We start from the raw sequence: 14,492 nt of genomic DNA, 5'->3' as shown, positions 1-14,492 counted from the left end.
TACTAGAAAAAAAATTATCTTCGAACATAAAGTTAATGAAACCAAATAGATTGCAAAGGTGATTGGCAACAATTTCTTTATTTTACGGGGTGTCAGTAAAGGGATGTATATTTCTTTAAAACTAAAGTAAGCTCATAAATTTTCTTATAATATAATTTTTTTGAAGTTCCAAAAATGTTTATTTTTCGTTTGAGAAATACGAAATATAATATAAACTTGTATTGAGAACTTGAACTCCCCAAGTTCATCCGGGGAAATCCCCATACGGGGAAAATGATTTGTTTACTCCAAAATTGATCCGAGGTGTTTTAATTTTTTCTTCTAGTCATTTTCAACGTAGCGGCATGTTGTTTGATTATTAATTTTGTAACTTAAATACAGGATGTTGGTTTTATATTCTGATCTTACAGACGCGCTGACAAATTTAGTCCACCATTTCTAGTTTAGTCTACCAACTCTAAGTACCAATATTAAAACGAATGGATTATCATCACATCATCAAAATTCAGTGGGGTTGAGAACTAAACAAACAGAAGTAACAGAGACGCGAAGAATAAAAAAAGAGGACGAAAACGATAATTCGTTGATGCTTTCCCTTTTCGACGTATTGTTAGGGTACATCACCAATCTGCAAAAAACAAAACTGATGATTCCCAATTGCTGATTAAAAATGAAAAACAAATAATCGACAACAGTGGTGAAAATTTGCTGATCACAATGAAACATCCTTCAGTGGTAGCAGATTTACTCATTTAAAATGTATCGGTGAACAGCGTAAAGGAGAGGAGGACAGGAAAACATTATGAATGTGGATGGTGGATTGTATACAGGGTGTAATCGATAAGTATGTGCAGACGATTATGACGTTATTATTGCAGGTATCAAAAAACTTAAAACTGATATCGAAATTACTTTACCTAATGAGCAAAATGACAATAATAACTTTTTAAAAGTATAACGAGAAATATCTAAAAAATTTACTTTATACACTCCCATATCAAAAAGGGAAAATGGGACTAGTAGAAGTTAAATGTCTAATTCCGGCAAAACACATGAATGCGGAAGATGCGGTTAAAAAAAAATTAATATTTGAAATACAATGCAAAAAATAACACTTTTGTCATAGATAAGAATCATGACTATTTTTTCCAAATTCAGGGACAACTAAACGTTGCAGAAGCAGAAGTCTGCTTATTTGCTGTTTGGACTGGAGTGAATCATTCGTTAAAAATAGAATATATAAAATAGAATATATAAAAAAGTATGTAACGTTTAGGCAAAATAAAATGATGGACCATTATTGGATTTTATATAAATTGCCTACTGTCAGAATTGATTGATTCGAGACTTCAGCATTCGATGCCCATCAAGGACCCATCCTATATCATTCAAGCGATTGAAAAAAAAGAGATAAATCCAGTGCAACCGATAAAGCATCAGAATGCTAGCAAAAGATTTATTAGGTTTATCAATATAAATCTATATATTATACATAATATAATAAATCTGTAGAAGACACGAAGACTGACATCCGCGCGGACGGAGTCGCGGGCGGAAGCTAGTCAGAAATAAATATGTTTTGTTTTCATTTGCGTATTTTTCTATTTTATAATTTTTTAACACAAACATTACATTTTTTTATTAAATACAAAATTTGTTTATCCGTTTTATTAGTTAAACTGAACAACTTTCACTAAGAAACTTAGGTCGAAAAAAATGTATAGAGTTATGCATTTTGTATGGAAAGCTTATTTTTGAAGTGAAACTTCTTTATCGGGGGTGGACAAAAATTTTGTGAGACATTTTTTGCGTTACGCCGCGCGCGTTACATTTTTTGCGTTACGCCGCGCGCGTTACATTTTTTGCGTTACGCCGCGCGCGTTACATTTTTGCGTTACGCCGTACTCGTGACATTTTTTTTCTTATCCCTACCACGCGTGATTCGACGTATACTTTCTCCAGCGGAGTAGGGATATCGTATCGTTTTAACTTTTAACGTACGTCCTACCACTTTACTTGACCGTTTTCTATTGCACTCGTATTTATTTCCAACGCTCTATGGTGACGTGATAATATTATATTAAAGTGATCAGCACAATCAAAGTGTTTATTTTAATTATTCTAATTCCAGTGAATTTAAAAAAAAAGTAAGTAATTACATATCTTTTTCTAATACTTAGGTGTAATTATGGTATTTATTTTTCTAAGTTATTTAAAATTAACCTCACTTTTTGATTGTATTTTTCAATTTTTTCAATTTTATTATAATAGACTACAAGTCCGCATAGGACAAAAATATGGGTCAAATGAACCACCAGGGGACATATCTAGAACGATAGCAGAGCAAAAAATAATAAGATTCATCACTATGCCGTCACTTGTAAGCTGTCCAACTGAGTGCAGATGAGAATTGAAAAGTACAGGTAGACTCGGTAAATTTTGGTCATATATTTTTGTACGGCATTCTTAACCATCGATAGATCCATTAAAAATAATAAGAAACCGCTCAGTGCCGTACAAAAATGGTGGTCCACCAAGTCGGAATTTTTATTTAATTTCCGAGAGTTACCGGGGGTAAATTTGGTCATTTGACCATGTACGGCATCTGTGTCATACTATTGCTATACTGCTTTTAATCCATTATTCCGCAACGCCGTACAAAAATCATGGGGACAAGGGGAAAAAATCGAGAGATGCAATCCCCTCTCTTTCCCCACTCCAGGGGGTCATTTGACTAAGTACGGCTTCGGTTCCAAAACATTATCTAGCACTCAAAAGTACTATTAAAAGCAATGCCGTCAAAAAATAATTGTTCTTTTAAATGTATACCAATAATCATCTTAATTTCATCGAATTCTTGATATAAAGAGCTGTAAGGTCATTTGACCCTGTAGCCTGTACGGGAACTTTTTTTTTAACATGATATTGTAAAATTCAATTGTTGTATAGTATTGCCGTTCAAAAGAAACCGTTCTAAAAAAAGTTATAGAGAAATGCAAAACCAGAAATTTTGTTAAAGTTTAAACATCGTAGATTAATGAAATATAATAGTTTTCTACACTTTATCCGTTGTTTTAAATAGTATTAACATAGATAAATTAGGAAAAAACGATGCCGTACATTTTTGTGCAGACCACATCTTTTAGGCTGATGAAAGCGACGAAAGCTACAATTTTAAGAGTGCTTTATGGCCATTTGATACAGTACGGCATTAACATATTTTTACCCAACTACGGCAAAGCAAAAGGAGGGTTATGGTTGTTTACAGGTCATGTATGTATGTTCATCTATTCCCTCGTAACTTCTAAACTACTTATCAGAATTCGACAAATGACATATCATTAGAGGCGTCTGAATTGTTCACTGGATAACCAACGACCAGCTAGCTAAAGGCTATATGGGGTTTCACAAAATCTAATGTGGCGCCCTCTAGCGGACAAAACATACAGAGTAAAAAAATAAAGTTAAGATAAATATGCAGTGTTTGGTATCATTTGAAAGCGCTTTACTTGTACATTTTGAATATGTATATATTACTAGCATTTGCTTGTGACTTTACCTGTATTCATGGACTGATTGCATATAATTCACATCTTTTCGTTCATAGCTTTTTTATTAGTTCATCAATTTAACGGAGTCCATTCCACCTGACTCCGACTTTCCAAGGTGATAATTAACCACCTCGAGCTTCTTAATATTAATGTATATTTATATTTTATTATAAAAATATAAAGCAAACATTTCGTTATATGAATTTTTTTCTTTTTCAGATTTTTCCCCTTTGAACCAACGAAAATGTACGGCACATGAAAAAATATTATCTATGCATAAAATACTTTAAAAATAAATTTATTTCGTGTTGTGTCAAATGACCCCCTGGAGTGGGGAAAGAGAGGGGATTACAACTCTCGATTTTTTCCCCTTGTCCCCATGATTTTTGTACGGCGTTGCGGAATAATGGATTAAAAGCAGTATAGCAATAGTATGACACAGATGCCGTACATGGTCAAATGACCAAATTTACCCCCGGTAACTCTCGGAAATTAAATAAAAATTCCGACTTGGTGGACCACCATTTTTGTACGGCACTGAGCGGTTTCTTATTATTTTTAATGGATCTATCGATGGTTAAGAATGCCGTACAAAAATATATGACCAAAATTTACCGAGTCTACCTGTACTTTTCAATTCTCATCTGCACTCAGTTGGACAGCTTACAAGTGACGGCATACTGCATAGTGATGAATCTTATTATTTTTTGCTCTGCTATCGTTCTAGATATGTCCCATGGTGGTTCATTTGACCCATATTTTTGTCCTATGCGGGCTTGTAGTCTATAATATGTATAGATAATATGTATAGATACACTAGCACGTGGGTGGAATTATGTATAAATTTTTTCTAATACTTGAATGTTATTGTGGTACATATTTATTTTTCTAATTCTAAAATATTTACAGTTATTCTCAGTTTATGATTGAATTTTTTAAAACACCAACACGTGGGCGTGATCATGTTATTTATTTTTCAAGTTATTTAAGCTTAACCTCTGTCTTAATATGTATATATTATGTACTATGTGCGTCATTAATTTCTGACTGTTTCGAGATTTGATGCAAAATAAAACAGTGTGTAAATAAAATTAAACAAATGAGTAAAAGTATAATTTCATAGATAACACGTTGAGAAGTTCCCTGTATAAATATATATACATATCTTGTATAAATACATACATAATATGCCTATAGATCTTTACTCAATTGTTTTATTTTATTGATTTTTTACAAATTTTATTTAAGTACACACTATTTTATTTTGCACCAAATTTCGAAACAGTCAGAAATTAATGACGCACATATTATATATACGTTTTAATATAGAATATTTTTTATTTTACAACCTTTACAACTTGATCATTAGGAATTTATTACCTCTATTGTTCGAACAAAAATAAGTTACCGACTTTAAGAACGTGCCGACAATGTAAGTACACTATTGTTTCTTAGAAAACATTTTAGGAGTATACGATAATAAATCTATGACTCACGTAAACACGTGTTTGCTTGATTGGTGTCAGGTGTTCAATTATAATTTTATGAATTCAAAATTTATAAGAATAAACCTCAAACTCTCTGTCCAATCAAAATCCGCCTAAGTCGAAATCCTTTATAAGCTGAAAACGGCAGTGGCCGGCGTAAATATTCAAATAGGTAGCGAGGAGCGAAGCGACGAGCATCTTAGGTTAACTTTTGAACTACCGCACGAGCCGAGCGAGCGAAGCGAGTGAGTTGCAGCAGCGGCCGGTGTAAATATTTAAATAGGTAGCGAGGAGCGAAGCGACGAGCATCTTAGGTTAACTTTTGAACTACCGCACGAGCCGAGCGAGCGAAGCGAGCGAGTTGCAGCAGCGGCCGGTGTAAATATTTAAATAGGTAGCGAGGAGCGAAGCGACGAGCATCTTAGGTTAACTTTTGAACTACCGCACGAGCCAAGCGAGCGAAGCGAGCGAGTCGCGGCAGTGGCCGGTGAAATATTCAAATAGGTAGCGAGGAGCGAAGCGACGAGCATCTTAGGTTAACTTTTGAACTACCGCACGAGCCGAGCGAGCGAAGCGAGCGAGTTGCAGCAGCAGCCGGTGTAAATATGTAAATAGGTAGCGAGGAGCGAAGCGACGAGCATCTTAGGTTAACTTTTGAACTACCGCACGAGCCGAGCGAGTGAAGCGAGCGAGTTGCAGCAGCGGCCGGTGTAAATATTTAAGTAGGTAGCGACGAGCGTGTGACTAACGTATTTCTTTAATATTGTATATATGTAGTAAATTATTTTTTGAAAAATAAGGACATAAAGAAGTTTCACTTCTTACGTGTGTACTCTAGTACACGCACACATTTTTTTTTTTTATATTTCGTCCAAATTTCTTTGTAAAAGTTGATCAGTTATATAAACATGAAGTTGAAGATATCAATAGAAAGTATTCGCAAATTTTGTGTACTGATAAAAAAAAATCACCCGGTGTAATTTTCACGAAAATTGTTTCAAATTGTCATTTTTGGTACTTATTACGAATATTAAATTATACGAATGATTTAATTTTTAAAAATTAAGTGGAGCAACTTTCCCTTAGTACATTTGTATTATTTACATATAGGATGACAGGATGCATTTGTTTGCACTACTAGACCAAGCCCTTAAGTAGTTTCAGCTTTTCGTTCGCTTTGTATAAACTTAACCTCCTGAACCATTAAAAAAACTGCATGACAATTTGTTGCTTGGTTTTAAAGATGAGAGCAGAGATAGGGACTGACAGAAGTGGGAAGCTACTTTTTTTATATATTAGGTATAGTGTACTATCTACTTATATAGTGAGTTAATTATTATTTAATTTACAATTTTAAATTATAATATCTGTATTAACCACCTCTATATACATATATTTATTCAGGAACATAACAAATGATTAATATTTCATGCCATGCACGAATGGACTCTACATTTAATTCACTAAACGACATCAATAAGAAACTCTCGCTCAATATGTTCGATATGATTGATTAAAACTGTTCAGTGAATAACAGAATTATCTTCACAGTTCATTATGAGTTTACTTTCAATCGGAAACATTGGAATGAATCAGTTCATTTCACGTCATAATGAAGGTAGACCCGCTGTTCAGTGTTCTTTTATTATTCTGGTTTGTAATATTACCTTTTAAACAAATAATAATCTAATAGTAATTATATGGTACATTTACCTCAAACCTGTTGTATCGGTATCTAGACTCGTTTGGCGAATGCTATTTCTAATTATTAGATAGGCATCTGCTACTTAATTGAATAACTGTTGACAAATATTTGTAACGTTCACATTCTAATCGAATGTTTGTAATTATACTATATTGCTTGCTCAGTATTCATTTTCATACTTAACGTTTAAATCCACCCCTGCGAAGGCGAAAAACGCGGGTTTGAATCGATTTTTTCTTTTCTTTAAAAGTTTCGCAGGATATACTTAAGTAATATGTTTATGTAATTAAAATAAATTTTCTATTGTAGCTTAAGGTTTCGTCTATCATTCACATCAGAAAACGTATCCATAGACTGTTTACGTTTAACGCCTCATATTAGAAATGGGAGCGTCAATGTTGCTCGAAATTTAGCCGAGGTAGATTCCTCTAAATTCCTGAACATAAAGAGTTACTCCGGCTTCATAACAGTGAGGGATGAATACGATAGCAATCTGTTCTTCTGGTTCTTTCCTAAATCAAATATGAGTACGACCCCATTGATTATTTGGTTGCAAGGCGGACCGGGTTACTCATCTCTGAAAGGCTTATTCGATATCATAGGACCATTTCAAGTAGCAGATGATAAAGGTATGCCTTTTCATTATTTCAGAGCTGTCAAAACTGTCGTTAAATTCTGTGTACTACTTGTAGCATTATTGAAGTGAAACTTCTTTATCGGGGTTGGAAAATAAAATAGTGTAACATTTTTCCGTTACGCGCCATCTTTTTCTTATCTCTACCACGCGTGATTCGACGTATTTCTATAAAGTTGCATACTTTAAATAGTAAATTATTTTTTTGTACACGCACACATTTTTTTATTATTTTTAAATGTTAGACGAGAGTGAAATTTTTCAAATTATTTCAGTAATTGAACGGCCAGTTACTTGGGCTTCGAATTATTCGCTGCTGTTTCTGGATCAACCCGTGGGTACTGGATTCAGTTTTACAAGCGATGATCGAGGATACACGAATAATGAAGATGATGTAAGGCTTCTTGCGCAATTATTTTATTTATATTTTAGGTACGAGTGTGATTTTGATATAATGCCCTGATAGCGCAATAATTAATTGTGTAATTAATTAGTTGGTTTTTGTACACATTGTCATGTTGATAAATTCAACACTTTTCGCGGTTTTACAAGATCTGGGTGACTTCACAGCTTTATTTATTTTTTAAATCGAGATCGATATTAATTTTAATGATATCCTATTCTTATGCAAGGTAGAATGACTAATCGTTTAACAATTAAATTACTTTATACTAATATTAATATAATAATAGTAATATACTAATATTACTTTTAACTGTAACTTTAACAGGTGGGGGAACAGATGTATGAATTTCTAATTCAATTTTTGGAGTTATTCCCCGAGATAAAGGAAGCACCTCTGTTTGTAATGGGAGAATCATACGCCGGGAAATACGTCCCGGCTTTGGCTATTCAAATTCATAGGCGAATGAACAAATACCCTATTAACTTAAAAGTAAGTAAGCCATAGAGTAGTAACTAGTATCTATATCTAATCTGTGGCCGTAGTGGATTATTGCGATATTTTGCCTTTTTGCACAAATTAGGGTAATCTGAATTAGTTATAGTGTGTGACAAAAAAAAAGTATAAACGTACAAAATTGTGTTCGTAATAAAAGTTAAGTTAATTACTATAGTCTTTCAAATATTTTTAAATACTTAAACAGGAACTCTATAAAATTCCAGTTATTGAAGATTTTCTTAATTATGATAAAATTTAATTTTATTTATTATTTTAATTAATTTTATCGCTATGCTAATACATAAATCTCATATTATAGGGTATTGCCATCGGAAACGGATTAATAGACCCGCTAAGTATGATGCATTACAGCGATTTTTCTAGAATTCTTGGCCTATTAGATGATACACAGGTCGAAGTGTTGAAAATAATTGAACAAGACACGGTTCAGGCTATTCATGAGGAACGCATGTTGGATGCAGCTTTGGTAATTATAATTATTAAGAATTATATCTAACTTTACGGAAGTGAAATTCGTAATAAATAGAAACTTATTTTTAAATCCATCATAAGTTTTAGAAGTACCGTACTCAAAAAAAACTGTTGGTAAGATATTTTTTTCCATCTCGCATAGTTAGTTACTCCAAAATTAGAAATTAAAAACGAAACTATATTCGACTAAAAAATATTATTTATTACACTACTACACCACCTTTACTAAACAATGAAACTAACAATTTCATTACAGGGTTTTAACAAAACGCTAGAGTATATCAAAAAGCACAGCGGCGTCAGTTTCTACAACTTCAACATGGACCAAGGAGGCGGGGCGCCAGCGTTCGAAGCGTTTGTCAATCGACACGACATCCGAGAAGCGATTCATGTAGGGAATGCTTCTTTCAATCTCAACAATCAACTCGTGTATCAGAAGATGCAGCCAGATATGATGAATACGACGAAACCGTTCGTGGAGGAGCTGTTGGAGCATTATGGGGTTATGTGCTACAGGTAAATTACCAACCTAGCTATATTGCTAAATATTAGTTAAATGAAACTCACACTCATATCATCTCATATCAACTAACGTTAATGTGTACAGTATAATTGGTTAAAAATAATTAGCTGCGAACGTATACCTAGAATGTTCCACAAATTTTAATAAGCTTTTTGATAAGATCGATAAGTAGGTATATTGACGATCTTATTAATAGATCTTTATTATGTAAACTAGCGGTCCGCCCCGGCTTCGCCCGTGGTACATATTTCGCAATAAAAGGTAGCCTATGTTCTTTCTCAGGGTCTAAAGATTATCTGTGCCAAATTTCATCAAAATCGGTCCAGTAGTTTATGCGTGAAAACCATACATACAAACCTTTCCTCTTTATAATATTAGTATAGATTACTAATATCAAAAGTTTTTATTTTCCGAAAAGTCCTGCCTTGATTGAACTGTTTCTTTGTGAGGTTTCAGAAGCATGTTATTTATTGAAGCTTCATGTTTTTATCTCTCTGGTCTAGTCTAGGTGCACTGCGATGCGGTATGACTGCGGTATTTAAAATATTTTTTTCCCTAGCGGTCAATTAGATGTTATCCTGCCCTATGGTCTGTCAAGGAACTTGTACTCCAAATTGAACTGGTCTCGTCGCCCTGAATATATTAAAGCCTCGCGGCGACGGCTACGAAACGCTATCGATGGAACAATTGTGGCGTAAGTTTCATTGAAAGATCAAATAACATTGTGAATCTTTTATCTTGTCTTATATTAATTTTGCGTGTTTGTTTGAACGCTCTAATCACAGGAACTATTATGAATTAGTGTTGAATAATCCGTTTTCTGATGTATGAGATAGATTATTTTAAAGGCACTAAACCTAGTAACTTAGCCTGTTTTCAGTTTTCATCATTCTTCATTAGAAATTTTGTTTTTATTAAATAAAACGGTGGGAACGTTAGTTTTCTGTGTTTGAATTTCTAGTGTTAGTTACCTATCTACACCTTTTACGCATAATATCATTGCCTATTGCCTAATGTACCTAGTAATTTTAATATCCCAGGTACAAGAAAAGCGGAGGCAATTTCGCAGAGGTGTTGATAAGAAGAGCTGGCCACATGGTGCCGGAAGAACAGCCTGATGTCGCCAAGTTCATAATTGACAGATTCATAGAAGAATATAAATAATTTTAAATTCACTGTGTTTAATTTACCTTACTTTTACTACTTAATTGTTTATTTATTTGTTTGTTTTAGATTCTCTAGAAGTTAGATGATTACTGAAATTATGAGCGAATAATGTCTAAGTTTCAAAATTTTATACGACATTATTAACTATACGACACTTCATGTCGGTATCAATTGAGAGATAATTGATACACTTTTATGCATTGCCATGAAAAATTCGTATGCCGGTAGATTTATTTTTTCTAATTAAGTCGGGTCAATACTCTAAACATTTTTTTCTCATTATTCCTAGTTAGTTAGGTACTGATATTTACAATTTTTTGATTAGGTTGCCATGAAAATGTTTAATGAGCATTAGTACAACAATATCAAAGTTTTAGGTTGATAAAATTAATTACGACTTTTTTAATTAGATTAGCAATTTATAACGTTAATCTAGGTAGGTATATAAAGTGTATAACAAATGCTAGATTAGCTTTATTTTCATTTGTTGCCAAAATACTCGTGCGATAACCATGATCGTAAAACTACTATTTTTGAAAATGTAAGACTTTGACTTCGATTTTTTCAATATTAACTTTTTCCAATGAAAAGTATTTTGTACCTGCTTCTATCCCTAAGAATTGGATAATTTAAAACTACTTATACTTTTTTAATATTTTTAGATGTTTACTAAGTTTAACAATGGGATATACTATTCCGCACGCAGGCCAAGATCCATACCGCGAATTATTGGAACGAACATATAATACATATTACGAAGCTCCTGAATATACCACAGATGAAAAACCACTAATATTGACACCATTACTGAAGAACAATGAATTAGAAAAAGCGAGATCAGCTGCAGAAGTAAATTCTAATTGCACAATGCCTGGAATAAAAAGTTATGCGGGTTACTTTACTGTGAGTTTAAGAGGTTTTTAAGCTTTTGCTATAATTTTTTATATAAAAATTATAAATTTACAAAGTTTACGGGTAAGTAAAGTAAATAACAATTAACAAAAACATTTTGCTTGCGAAATTCAGAACGAGGTGTATAATAATTAATAAGGTGGTGGTAACGAGGTGTATAAGGCGAATACTTACCCAAAAAATGTCTACTTATTTTGTCTTCTGAAGAATTAAAAAGTAGGATTGTGGCTAACTTTTAACAACGCTTGTGGCAATTTTGTCTAATGTTAGATTTTTTGTGCGCAGGTCAATGAAAAATATAATGGAAATCTTTGGTTTTGGTATTTCCCTGTAATGGATAAAGCAGTGGAAGATACGCCCTTAATCCTGTGGCTACAAGGGGGTCCCGGTGCGTCATCAATGTATGGACTGTTTGAAGAAATCGGGCCGTTCACTATTTCAGAAAATATGGAATTAAAAAGTATGAACAAAATGTATTAAGCAACCAAAATGTTTAAGGGTTCAATGTTCTTTTTCTCTCTACTGTGAATTGTGATTTCACGGAAAATATGTAATTTTCTTACCATTTGCATCTATCATGAATCTTTGCCTCTACTCGACATCGAATTATTATATTATTATCTTTCATTTTAGAGAACAAATATTCCTGGGGAGATAAATATTCCCTTCTCTTCATCGACAATCCCGTTGGTACTGGTTTCAGCTTTTCGGATATAGAAGGATACGCAACTAATCAAACTACGGTAATACATAATATACTTAATTGTATTTGTCCTGTAGGTACTGTAGTCAATAATTTTCTATCCGTCGTCAAAGTCAGTTCATATTCTGCCACGCCAAAACGCAAGGGTAAAACTACCTAAAGTAAAACTCTCTTTAATTTTGTAAACTCGCGGATAAGTGTATTTTTCCATTTAAATATTCCTTTTTAGATAGCAGAAAACCTGTACTCTGCGTTACAACAATTCATGACGATGTTCCCGAATCTACGACGAGTGCCATTCTATATCGCAGGAGAATCATACGCCGGGAAGCACATACCCTCACTCGCCATACAAATCCATTGGCATAGAAATGCAGATGAACCTATAAATTTAAAGGTTTCTCTTACTTTAACTAATAAAATTTGCCTTTTTCAATAGTTATGTTTACGATTCTCACGTAAAGAATAAAACTTTTTATTTCTACAGAGAACATGCTATGCTCTATCTCTTAGGATGTTTCTTATTCACCGATTGTAACAGCGGCGGTTAAAAATTTATGTGTATAAAAATTCTAAATATTTTTTTGCATGCTAGTCTCGAATACTGGACATTTTTTTGATTTAACTTGAAGGATCACCAAACCGATCTATAGATACCTACCATTTAAACATATTATCAATAATATCTAGGGTCTCATGATTGGCAATGGATTCATTGATCCAATAACATTACAATGCAGTAGTGTATTTCTCCGAGAGACCGGCTTAATGGATGATAGAACTGCAAAAGATTTTGCCGCTAAAGAAAACAAAACCGTGGAGGACATTAAAAAAGGCAACATAGCCAAAGCTTTTTCGGTAAGTCGATATCTTTACTTTTCTGAATAAAATTAGGTAAGCAGTTAATAATACATAGATTATAATATATAAGTTTAATACATAGAATAGAAAATGCATAGGTATCACTCGAATATACGTTTTGCTTTTGATCTGATGTAATCTATATATATAATTCTAATCTTAATACCTATTAAAAGCTTTTATTTTTCATTACAAATACCTATGACTTATCACTTATCCAATTTTAAACAAAAAATGCGAATTCCGTTTATTTCCAATTTAATTCTATGTAGGTAGTTAACTATATTTTGAAGTGACTGTAGCATTTTGCAATAAATCATATATCTTCTTATATATAAAAATGAATCGCAAAATGTGTTGGTAAGCGCATAACTCGAGAACGGCTGAACCGATTTCGATAATTCTTTTTTTATTATATTCCTTGAAGTACGAGGATGGTTCTTATGTAGAGAAAACGTAAACATGTACCACGGGCGAAGCCGGGGCGGACCGCCAGTATGTAATAAAATAATTTAATTTATTTTTTGTTTCTTCTTCAGGATTTTATGGATGGCTATGTTATTTCTCGACATGCTGCGTTTTTACCCAATCCGTACAATTATTTAAGTGACAGTGATATTTTTACAAGGAAATATAAAAAGTTTTTAGAAACAAAGAAAATGCGTGAAGGTTTACACGTCGGTTCTACTAAATTTTTAGAAATTGGCAAAGTATACACGAAACTTACATCAGACTTCATGAACAGTGCAAAACCATGGTTAAACGAGCTTTTGGATCACTATAAAGTATTGCTTTTCAAGTACGTTGTTTCGAATAATTTCATAGTCCGTCCACGGTCCAGAGGCAAACTAAATAGAGATAATTACTTTTATGTTTTTTCAGTGGTCACTTAGACACAATAGTGCCATACTATCCATCTGTGAACACATACAACTCCCTGTCTTTTTCGGGTGCTGCTAAATATAAAAATGCTACGAGAGAGCCTTTGATGATCAATGACACATTATTAATAGGGTATGTACTTAGGTATGATAAGAATAAACAAAGGAAACCTTAATATCGTGACTTCGGAGCTTATTGTTTTTTTTTTCTTTTATTTGATAGGTCTAAAGGATTCATGTCGTTGGGCTATTGCTATATTTTGCTATTTCCCTAAAATTCTAAATTGAGCTGCTCAACTGCAAAAATATATAAAATAATAACATTAAGGTAATCGAAACCATAAAAATTGACAAACTTGAGTGAACTTAAAATTTTATTTTTCCAGTTACTACAAAGAAGGAGGTAATTTGCTTGAAGTGATGGTCCGCGGCGCGGGACACATGGTACCATCAGACAAGCCTGAAGCGGCGCTGGCAATCCTAAATAAATTCATTGACTGGCAACCTTCTACATAACATATTCAAATTTCAATGATAATAAACAATTATAAAATCACTCTTACGTTTTAATTTATCGATTTTGAAGTGCAATTTTTAAATGTTGGCAAATTTTAAGTATTGAATGCAAATTGTGAGAGTTAGAAATGGTCAAGGCGTTCCAACCTTGCTTTATTA

At 33.1% G+C, this 14,492-nt stretch overlaps 2 protein-coding genes across 4 annotated transcripts; both read left to right on the top strand.

The window, feature by feature from the left end:
- The first annotated feature begins 6,395 nt into the window (after window positions 1-6,395).
- Window positions 6,396-10,464, top strand: LOC149490243 (venom serine carboxypeptidase-like). 2 transcript variants are annotated; one of them, XM_089701631.1, is made up of 8 exons: window positions 6,396-6,656; window positions 7,053-7,372; window positions 7,653-7,771; window positions 8,108-8,272; window positions 8,598-8,765; window positions 9,027-9,286; window positions 9,853-9,987; window positions 10,334-10,464. In XM_089701631.1, the coding sequence occupies exons 2-8, from the start codon at window positions 7,267-7,269 to the stop codon at window positions 10,455-10,457; spliced, it is 1,077 nt and encodes a 358-aa protein (XP_089557757.1). In that variant the 5' UTR covers window positions 6,396-6,656; window positions 7,053-7,266; the 3' UTR covers window positions 10,458-10,464. The 2 variants fall into 2 exon arrangements, with proteins under 2 accessions (XP_089557757.1, XP_089557750.1); XM_089701624.1 differs by having other exon boundaries at window positions 6,396-6,691.
- Window positions 10,465-10,851: 387 nt separating this feature from the next.
- Window positions 10,852-14,385, top strand: LOC149490242 (vitellogenic carboxypeptidase-like). Of its 2 annotated transcripts, none has more exons than XM_089701593.1 (9): window positions 10,852-11,001; window positions 11,123-11,363; window positions 11,658-11,832; window positions 12,006-12,115; window positions 12,305-12,472; window positions 12,766-12,933; window positions 13,476-13,735; window positions 13,819-13,962; window positions 14,204-14,385. In XM_089701593.1, exons 1-9 carry the CDS (start codon window positions 10,973-10,975, stop codon window positions 14,331-14,333), a joined length of 1,425 nt encoding a protein of 474 aa, XP_089557719.1. In that variant the 5' UTR covers window positions 10,852-10,972; the 3' UTR covers window positions 14,334-14,385. The 2 variants fall into 2 exon arrangements, with proteins under 2 accessions (XP_089557719.1, XP_089557727.1); XM_089701601.1 differs by having other exon boundaries at window positions 10,857-11,001; window positions 13,819-13,950; window positions 14,204-14,383.
- The last annotated feature ends 107 nt before the right edge of the window (window positions 14,386-14,492 follow it).

The sequence above is a fragment of the Colias philodice genome, chromosome 2 (assembly GCF_061535455.1).
Source record: "Colias philodice isolate Cphi_HAF_F1 chromosome 2, ilColPhil1 Martin Lab GWU primary, whole genome shotgun sequence".
NCBI classification, from domain to species: domain Eukaryota; kingdom Metazoa; phylum Arthropoda; class Insecta; order Lepidoptera; family Pieridae; genus Colias; species Colias philodice.
The sequence above is the reverse complement of the archived record's forward strand: the minus strand, read 5'-3'. Positions and strand labels throughout refer to the sequence as shown.

Excerpts from the sequence above, each read along its gene's own strand:
- LOC149490242 (XM_089701593.1), top strand. The coding sequence starts at position 10,973 with ATGATCGTAAAACTACTATTTTTGAAAAT. Across the intron at positions 12,473-12,765 it reads ATGAACCTATAAATTTAAAG|GGTCTCATGATTGGCAATGG; the intron begins GTTTCTCTTACT and ends AATAATATCTAG. Across the intron at positions 13,963-14,203 it reads TTAATAGGGTATGTACTTAG|TTACTACAAAGAAGGAGGTA; the intron begins GTATGATAAGAA and ends TTATTTTTCCAG.
- LOC149490243 (XM_089701624.1), top strand. The coding sequence starts at position 6,651 with ATGAAGGTAGACCCGCTGTTCAGTGTTCTTTTATTATTCTG. Across the intron at positions 7,373-7,652 it reads TCAAGTAGCAGATGATAAAG|TAATTGAACGGCCAGTTACT; the intron begins GTATGCCTTTTC and ends AAATTATTTCAG. Across the intron at positions 8,766-9,026 it reads GCATGTTGGATGCAGCTTTG|GGTTTTAACAAAACGCTAGA; the intron begins GTAATTATAATT and ends ATTTCATTACAG.